The sequence below is a fragment of the Triticum dicoccoides genome, chromosome 7A, assembly GCF_002162155.2.
Source record: "Triticum dicoccoides isolate Atlit2015 ecotype Zavitan chromosome 7A, WEW_v2.0, whole genome shotgun sequence".
NCBI classification, from domain to species: domain Eukaryota; kingdom Viridiplantae; phylum Streptophyta; class Magnoliopsida; order Poales; family Poaceae; genus Triticum; species Triticum dicoccoides.
In genome coordinates this window covers 124,102,256-124,111,010 of record NC_041392.1, presented here as the reverse complement: position 1 = coordinate 124,111,010, position 8,755 = coordinate 124,102,256, and the positions used below count along the sequence as shown (strand labels likewise).

At 49.7% G+C, this 8,755-nt stretch overlaps 1 protein-coding gene and 1 long non-coding RNA gene across 2 annotated transcripts; one reads left to right on the top strand and one right to left on the bottom strand.

Annotated features, from left to right (window-relative positions):
- Positions 1-1,843: 1,843 nt before the first annotated feature.
- LOC119331248 lies at positions 1,844-5,071 on the top strand. The gene is made up of 5 exons (XR_005160427.1): positions 1,844-1,959; positions 2,049-2,273; positions 2,460-2,721; positions 2,839-2,975; positions 4,677-5,071. It is a non-coding gene; the product is annotated as an uncharacterized LOC119331248 (long non-coding RNA).
- Positions 5,072-5,657: 586 nt separating this feature from the next.
- LOC119328558 (L-type lectin-domain containing receptor kinase IX.1-like) lies at positions 5,658-8,518 on the bottom strand. Its single transcript, XM_037601537.1, has 2 exons — positions 7,170-8,518; positions 5,658-6,780 (listed from the first exon to the last, which is right to left on the bottom strand). The coding sequence occupies exons 1-2, from the start codon at positions 8,516-8,518 to the stop codon at positions 6,060-6,062; spliced, it is 2,070 nt and encodes a 689-aa protein (XP_037457434.1). The 3' UTR covers positions 5,658-6,059.
- Positions 8,519-8,755: the final 237 nt, after the last annotated feature.

Sequence of the window (8,755 nt, the reverse complement as noted above, 5' to 3'; positions counted from 1 at the left end):
CCATCAATGTACAAATTATGTACCTGAGAGCATCTCCAACAGGCGCAGAAAAGTTTTACGCCCTAAAATAGTTTTAGTGTGCCACTGTAGCACTTTTAGCGCGCTGGACCCAACATTGGTTTAACAGATGCCAAAAAACGCGCACCTAAAAAAACATGCAGTGCAAATTGTGAAGCGCGCGTAATCTGGTGCCCCAAATTTTCATCTTCTGATAGCGCTTTTTAGTGTGTGCCCAAACCTTTTAGGGACATTTACATCTATGCCCCTAATTTGCGCCCACTCTCAGATTTACCCTTAATTTCAAAGCCTGCTCAAATTTGCCCCTCTGCCGTTAGGTGCACTTACAGAAATACCCTTCTGTGCCGTTACCGTCCGGTCAAACCAGGTCAAAGGGCTTTGACCGTCCTGAAAAAAATAGCAAAAAAATTCTAAAAAATCTGAAAATTTGTGGGATCAAAGATACTCAGGTTTGCAAGGTGCGTGAAAAGTTTCGTGCTGTTTGTACATTCCAGGAGCTCGTGTCAGAGGAAAAACAATAAATATGTAAGCCTGTGAACAGTAAATTCAAAAAATAGCAAGAAAATTAAAAAATATATGAATTTTTTTGGCATCAAAAAGGCGCGAGTCTGCAAGCTGCGTGCAAATTTTTGTTGTGTTTGGACATTGGAGGGGCTTGTGGAGAAAAAAACAAAATTTGACTCGGGAAAAAACTTGGGAAAAATGACTATTTTCTTTTTTCTTGCTAGAGCTCCTCGTATGTCATGTGATCACAAAAACTTGCAAGCACCTTGTGCACCCAAGCCACTTTGATGCCAAAAAAATCATATTTTTCAAATTTTCTTGCTATTTTATTTCAAATCTATTGTTCACGAGCGTGCAGATTAACTGTTTTTTCTCGCCACGAGCTCCTGGAATGTCCAAATAGCACGAAAATTTGCACACACCTTGGGCACATGAGTATCTTCGATCTCACAAAAATTTAGATTTTTTAGATTTTTTTTGCTATTTTTTCAGGACGGTCAAAGCTGTTTGACCAGACGGTAACAGCGCAGAAGGGCATTTCTACAAGGGCACCTAACGGCGGAGGGGCAAATTTGAGCAGGCTTTCGAATTAAGGGTATATCTGATTAGGTGGTTCGAGTTAGGGACAGAAATGCAAATGGCCCAACCTTTTATGCGCATGCATTATTGTACAGTTTCTGTTGGAGCTGTCCGTCGTCCAAAAAACCCGAATTTTAGCACGCGAAGCAGTTTTTGTGCTTCTATTGGAGATGCTCTGAACATATAAGTATGCACCATAATTATCCACCTAAACATACAACCATGCATCATCATGCATTTTAAAAGATTTAAATTATATTATGCTAGTATTCAACAAATATTATACAACTATTTAATAATCAAATCAAATATAGTAGATCTATGTGTTTTCAGCTTCATTCACCTATTAATCCAAAATATCCATGTGTTGCAAACGATAGGAGTATAGGACTCATTTAGAGAGTGGCGATGTAGCGGACGAGCTCGCCTGCTCTCGCTACGCCAACCAACGGAACGAGGACGCGTCGCTCGGTGTATTGAATGCGAACGTATGGAGCAGGTGGGCGTACTTAGCGTCGAACAGTGACTCCGCTGTTTGATATGCGATGCCGTGACGGCAGACCGTGCATATGTTCCGTTCGTACAGGACGGGGCTCCCGGTGCATTAACGATGGGCGACGCTCCGGTCCGTCACGCAAAACGGCGGGTTCATAGCGGATAAGCATGTATGGCAGTGCGGGTCCACCCACTCCACCCCAACTTATATAGGGGAAAAACCTATCCCATCAGCCGCCACATGAGGCAAATCGCCTATAGGGGGGGAAATCCTTCGAAAGAAAAAACCTATCCCTTCAGATCCATTGCGATGGTTGAGGCCGGAGGCGATTGATTCTAGTTCTGGTCAGATCCCGTCGACAGGTACGTTTCATAGCTCCCGCATTTGGTGCATGCTGATTGCCGATGTGACTCGCCGCGCAACTTAGTACTCTGCTCCCTTCTTTGCATAGGTTTCCCCTGTCGGATCTTGGCGGCGGCGAGTCCATACTGGACGCAGAAGCCACCCAAACTCTGGTTTGCACAACCGCCCAGTCCAGCATTGGTGATGTGGGCGCCGCGGTCGTCACACTACAGTTAAAGTTGAACAGCACTTGCGAGGGGCTGAGCTTGTCGGCGCCCAACTCAAAGCAGTCAATCGGGAAGGATCATCCTCAGGCACTGGGCTGGACGAAGAGGTATGTAGGATGCACTTCTGTGGTGGTCATTCAATTATCCTTGATTTTTAGTACACTGCCAGAAAAAACAGTGATGAATCATGGTAATCAATGTTTCTGTGCGGCGTCTGCATGTCATGTAACCATAGTTAACAAAGCAAATTTTCTTTTGATTACGTGGTAGTGATTCCTTTCTGAATTACACAGGTCCGAGTTAGTCGTGCACCTCTTGAACGACCACTTTGCTGGCAGAATAAGTGTTCTGGAGAAAACATTGACATGTTGTGCATAGAAGAAGACTGACATTGTCATAGTTCCTACAGTCGGAAACAACTTTGATTCGCTTGGAGAAGCATATGACTATCACAGTATGTATTCCAGGGAAATTGGGTTTGGAATTAAGTACAAAAAAAGCGGACTGAACATTGAGAGAACAAACTGTATGCAGGAGATAGTCTGCGGCTGTTCGGTTAGTATTATTTTTGATTCACTGTTGGCATAACAAAACTGAGCTAATGTACCAGACTTATGCTTGTGCCAAGAAAAAAAATCTGACACATTGTTATTTGTTACAAACATTTTGCAGGGGTCCAAAAAGAAGCAACACACGGTCTTGTCGATGTAGGTGCCCAGTGATGATACGGTTGCTCCGGTTAAAAGACAACGGCTAGTACACAAGCGAGCACAGGACATCCCACAATCACTCTCTTACAGATAAGTATGGTGAGAAAGTATACTTGTCTTCACACAGACATATCGATATATATATACACGTGAACTTGTTAAGCAGCTCCGTGAAAATAATATTAGCTTCGGCAAGGTGTACAACATAATTTATACACTCAATTGCCATCATAAAACGTTCTCTTGGATATAGCTTTCCGGCGCCACCAAAAATTCATGTACTGGTGTCGACGATCACTCTTAAAATGAAAATAATTGGCAATCAAAAGATACTTTTGAGGTCTGTTAAAATTGCAAGATACCCCGGTAGGACGAGGTGTTCTATTGTACTTGAGTAAGGATCTGGAGGAGTGAATTGCAAAAAACCACCACATTTGAAGTTCACTTCCGGAATCGCCACCACATTTCTTGGGCGCCCCAAAAATCTACCAGTTTCCTTACAGATTCTCTCAATAAACACTAATGACCGATTTGAGGAATTTTATCCAATTTCTGACCAGTTAGACCCACTTGTAAGCGCTGACGTGGCACAAAAAAGTCAAAGGAAACAACGTTGACTGTTACTCGTCAGGATCCGCTCCATCCCCACGATCCCCATCTCTCTGGACCGGTCCCTGCATACTGTACCTGATGGTCGGCGCCGCCCAGCCACCTCTCGTCGTGCTCCACCCCCTTCCACCATCTGCCTCCTCTTATCCTTCCTAGCGTCGACGATATCCACCACCCCGCGCAGTCCCACACCGGAACTCGCGATGCGGCCCCTCCCCCTGCCCCGACGAGCTCCGTCCTCTTCCTCTATGTCGTGCAACGAGCCGGTCTCCAGCTCACGCCCATGAGCTTGCTGCCGGTCTCCAGCTCACCCCCACGAGCTCGCCGGAGCCGCTATCCGTCTTGGCACGCGCGGGTCCAGTGCTAGTGGAGCGGCCGACCATGTGGGTGGGGGGCGGGCTTAAGCTTGCTTGCGGTGGTGATGTGCATCTAGATCTCCCACGTGCGGCGGCGCTGTAGTTCCAGATCGAGGCCCGGGTACCCGCCGAGGAGCTACCGCGTGTGCTGCGGCCACCGCACGCCGGGCCACCGCGCGACCAGGAGCCTGCCCTAGTGAGCCAACGTCCGGAGAGTTGTGTGTCCTGCCGCCGCTCTCCTTGCCCAAGGCGGCGGACGTGGTCACCGGAGTTGTCTTTCCAAGCCCCTTCGCCGTCGCCCATCTCTCCTCCGGCGGTGACGTGCTCACCGGAACATCTTCCCAGGGGTCCAATTGTAATCTAATTTTGTTTCTAGGGTGCTTTGTGCAATTTTTCAGGGACCTTTTTGTAAGTTCGGCTGATGACCGGTGGGCCCCATGTCTAACTTAACGTTCAACAAACGGTATTGAGCATTTTATGCCACGTCAGCACTTAAAAATGGGTCCAACTAGTCAGAAATTGGATTAAATCGCCGCAAATCGGTCATTAGTGTTTATTGAGAAAATTTGAAAGGAAACTGATAGATTTTTGGGGCGTTCAAGAAATGTGGTGGCGATTCCAGAAGTGAACTTTAAATGTGGTGGTTTTTTGCAATTCACTCGGATCTGGAGTATTAGTTGTGTTCTTTCATGAAGCACTTATTTTTAGCCTAGACTATTTATAGATTGTGAGTGACATTCATCTGTGAATTACTTAACTCAATATGTTACACCTTAAGAACATACTGAATTCAGTACTTTTACTGACTTTGGCTTATTGACTGTCCTTGCATCAGCATGCGGCGTCTCAATTAATGATGCTATTCGGGCACAAATCATGGATTTTATGGGAGTCACGGAGACACACCAGACAGGGGTGACTTACCGAAGAAACTGATGAGGTAGCTGAAATGCACCAACTGTGGCGTATGTGGTGACCGGCGAAATACGTGTGGAAACCCAAGTATGGTGCTTCGTGCAGTGTCTCCTACTGAAACAACAATCCGGCTGGAGGGGACAGTTAGGTATTTAGCTTTGTTTCTAGTTTTGCGTCCAATTTGTACAATTTGATGTTGGCTTGTGAGCTAGTAGAATTTTCCTAAAACTGTGTACATTTTACGTAACCGTGTGTCACACGGAAAATAAGCCACCCCTGGTAATCGGCGTGGTGAAGTATTGTGAAAAATGATGATTGTTGACAAGGCCTGTTCCAATATCTACATTTTGTCTGATCACTTCCTATTGGTGCTGCATTAGCCGCTGCACATATTGCAAGCATGCCGTCACAAGATGCTGTGCGAACATCTCCAGAATGAGTACTGTGCTAACCGATAAGGCGTGGTCGATTTAAAAAAAAAGATTGTTATTACAAAATACTTAGAAAATGAATCTGTTGCCTCAGACGCAATGCCAGTCAGCACAGGCATAGCGTACCTGCTGCCTACGACAAGTTCATGCCCGTAGTAGTTCCACCGGGAGGTGTCACTGAAGTCAAATCTCATATTGGAGTAGCGTCAGGTCCATCCGAGTCTTTTTTTAAAGAATATCATGCTTTATTGATCAAGGCCCAACAAAACGTTTATTCCTAGTACGTATCATGCTTCAAATATGGTTGTGCAAGTAAAGTAATTTGCAACATTGCATCAACAACAAGACATGACCTTGATCGCTGGCTGGCACGGCGGGGGTACTCGCCACAGCTTGTGAATTTGTGTGAATAAAAGTTAAAACAATCAGTCAGGCTGTATATGCTTTTTATGCGAACTAATACTTTTCTCGTGTTTTCAGGTGATCGTGCGGGGGAACTGTTGACACGGTCAGCAACAGGCAACAGCACTCCTGGAATGACGCCGTGTGTACGGCTGCCGTTATGGTGTGTACCGTCACTGCGTGGGACTCCAGGGAACGGCCGTCTGCTACGCACGGGTCCGACCAACCCCTATACGGCCCAAGAAAAATGATTTTAAAGGAACACAGCCGACAATACCTGACACAACCCATATCCCCAAGGGAACGAGCGACCAGCGATTCCGAGACCAGGCGAGCTCGTCCGCTCTTGCGAATTTTCGACTCATTGATCCCTATATTACTCGACAGTGCAAATTTTGTCGACCGGAACTTTTCTTCTTTGTCCACCACAATCGGAATTCTGAGGTGTACTACTCACCCTATACTGGGGTTCAAACCAACTCCTCGCTGACAGCCGCTGGCATGCTAGTATTTGAAGATTGCGTCGTCGTTGTACGGCCGGTTGACGACCCGACAGTGGTGGTGGTGTCGCTGTACTCCATGGTGGAAGCTGCGAAAGGCTGCAGGTACACAGCTACCGGCATCTTGGGCGGCAGCACCGGCATCCTGAACTTCCTTGACTGCAGCGCCTCGGCGGCCTGCCTGATCGCCGGCCTCATCTTGGGGTCGGGGTGCGCGGCCCACAGCCCGACGGCCACCACCCTCTCCACTTCCCACCGGTCGAACACGCCGCCAAGACGCTCGTCAGCGGCGTCGATGTCGGCGCCCCTGCCGTAGAGGTCCCACGCCCACTCCAGCAGTCGAAACACCTGGCCGTCCTTGGCACCGTCTCTCGGCGGCGCCATCGGCCGCCGCCCACACACGATCTCCAGCAGGGTGACGCCAAAGCTGTACATGTCGGACTCGGTGGATGCCTTGCCGGTGATGACGCACTCCGGGTCGAGGTAGCCCGGCGTGCCCGCCATGCCGGACATTGTCTGCAAGCTCATGCCGTGGTCGATGAGCCGCGATAGGCCAAAATCGCCTAGCTTGGTGTTGAAGGACTCATCCAGCATGATGTTGCTCGGCTTAATGTCACCGTGGACAACGCATTGATCCCATTCTTGGTGAAGGTACAGCACGGCTGACGCCAACCCAAGAATTATCTGGTATCTGATAATAACAAAAGTAAGGGCACAATCAAGTAGAATCAGATTTATTCCAAGCACTCCGACTCAATTTAATACTTCCTCCATAAATTAATATAAGAGCGTTTAGAATACTAAAATAGTGATCCAAACGCTCTTATATTAGTTTATAGAGGGAGTATGATTTTGGCTCCGTGCATCTTTATTACGTAAAGGTTGGATATTGCTCATCATGCATTGTATGTGTATAATGCTACATTTTGAGTTAATAATAGCGTCCTAAAAAACTGATAGGAAGATTTTTCTAGTCTACTCTATAATAAGCGCGAGTCTAAAATTAGGGTCATTTCAGTCAAGATACGAAATCAAGTTAAGAATACGACTGACATGTAGCTCCAAGCAAAGCATGCATACCTAACTTGCCATGTCAGAACATCTTGTTTGCTGTAGAGGTACCCATCGAGGCTGCCGTTGTGCACGAGCTCGTAGACCAGCAGCAGCCGCCGGCGGCAATGGCACCAGCCGATGAGCTGCACAAGATTCCGGTGGCGCAGTCTGCTGATGATGGTGACCTCCGACCTGTACTCCTTCCTCCCCTCCGAGGACGCCCCTCGCGAGAACACCTTGATGGCGACGTCGCGGCCGCCGAGCTCTTTCATGTGACCGCGGTACACCGACCCGGAGCCGCCCTGCCCCAGCTTCCCTTCCTCCGCGAAGTTCCTCGTCGCCGCCGCCAGGTTGGCGTACGGGATGGGCCGCGGTCCCGCGCTGGAACCGAACTCATCGTCGTCGATGTCGAGGGAGTCTGGAGTCATGTCGCCGGCGAGCATGTCCTTGTCGTCTGGCTGCCTGTTTCTCCTGCTTGCACGCCGGAGCAGCACCGCGACGGCGACCCCGAGCAGGAGCACCAGGAAGGCTGCGGCGGCAACCCCGGCACTGAGTTTGGTTGACCAGGTAGACGGGGGAGCCGTGCCGTTCCTTGTCGGGAGCGTGGACTGGAAGGAGCACGAGAGCACCGTGTGATTGCTGCCGAACGCTGCGCCGGTGGCCGCCGAGAAGCCTATGGAGACCTGGTCTGGCAGCAAGCTTCGCAAGTCGATGGTGGCGGACAGTTTGTAAGTGGTGCCACCGACGCTGAGGAAGACGTCCAGCCTCGTCGTGGCGCTGTCGTACTTCACCGTCGAAGACATCACGCCGGCGTCGACGAGGCTGGTGTCTGGCAAGATCCTGAAGTTGCCGCGTGAGTCGATGTTGTTCACGTCTATGCCAATGTGCCGGCTGCTGGGGTCCCACGGGTCACGGTGGGTGTCGAACTCGACGGCGACGAAGCGGGCGCTGCCGGATGCGTTCGTCAGGTTCGCCGTCTCGTCGAAGAGCCCAAGGCAGCCCTCGTAGGACTCCTGCGGCATTTCGGGCATGTACGGCGCGATGAAGAAGGCCATGCCGTGCCCAGGGGGGGCTCTCCGGCCATCCAGAGGCAGAGACTGGATGGTGAAGTTGAAGGTGGCGGTGAAGCTGGCCACCTCGCCCGTGGCGCCCTCCCAGAGCTGCACCGCCGGCTTGTACAGAGCGCGGCCCCTTGCTCGACAGCCGGCAAAGTTCTTGTCGCCGAGGAGGTCAATCCTGCCGTCGATGATCTTCGCGTCATCCTCCGCCCTGAAATCGCCGGAGCTGAAGTAGACGTGGTCGAACGAGACTGCGGTCGCATGGCGGACGTGTACACAGAGGAGCCAGAAGCACGAGCACAGCCTCAGCGCAGCCATTGCTGTGGTTCTGAGCTCTGATGAGGATTGAAACTGGCAGACCACAATAGCAGCGCCCGTGCTAGCATGCCCTCTTTCTAGTCGTGCGAGGGAAAAACCTTGAGCAGCCATTAACGTACGTTTTCCAAACTAGATGCCAATCTGACATGGAAGTCTGCGCCACTGTAAGCGACATCTCAGGACCAGGAGAAGAAATAATGTGCGTGCACGAAACGTTCAAGGACAGTGGCGAGTGGA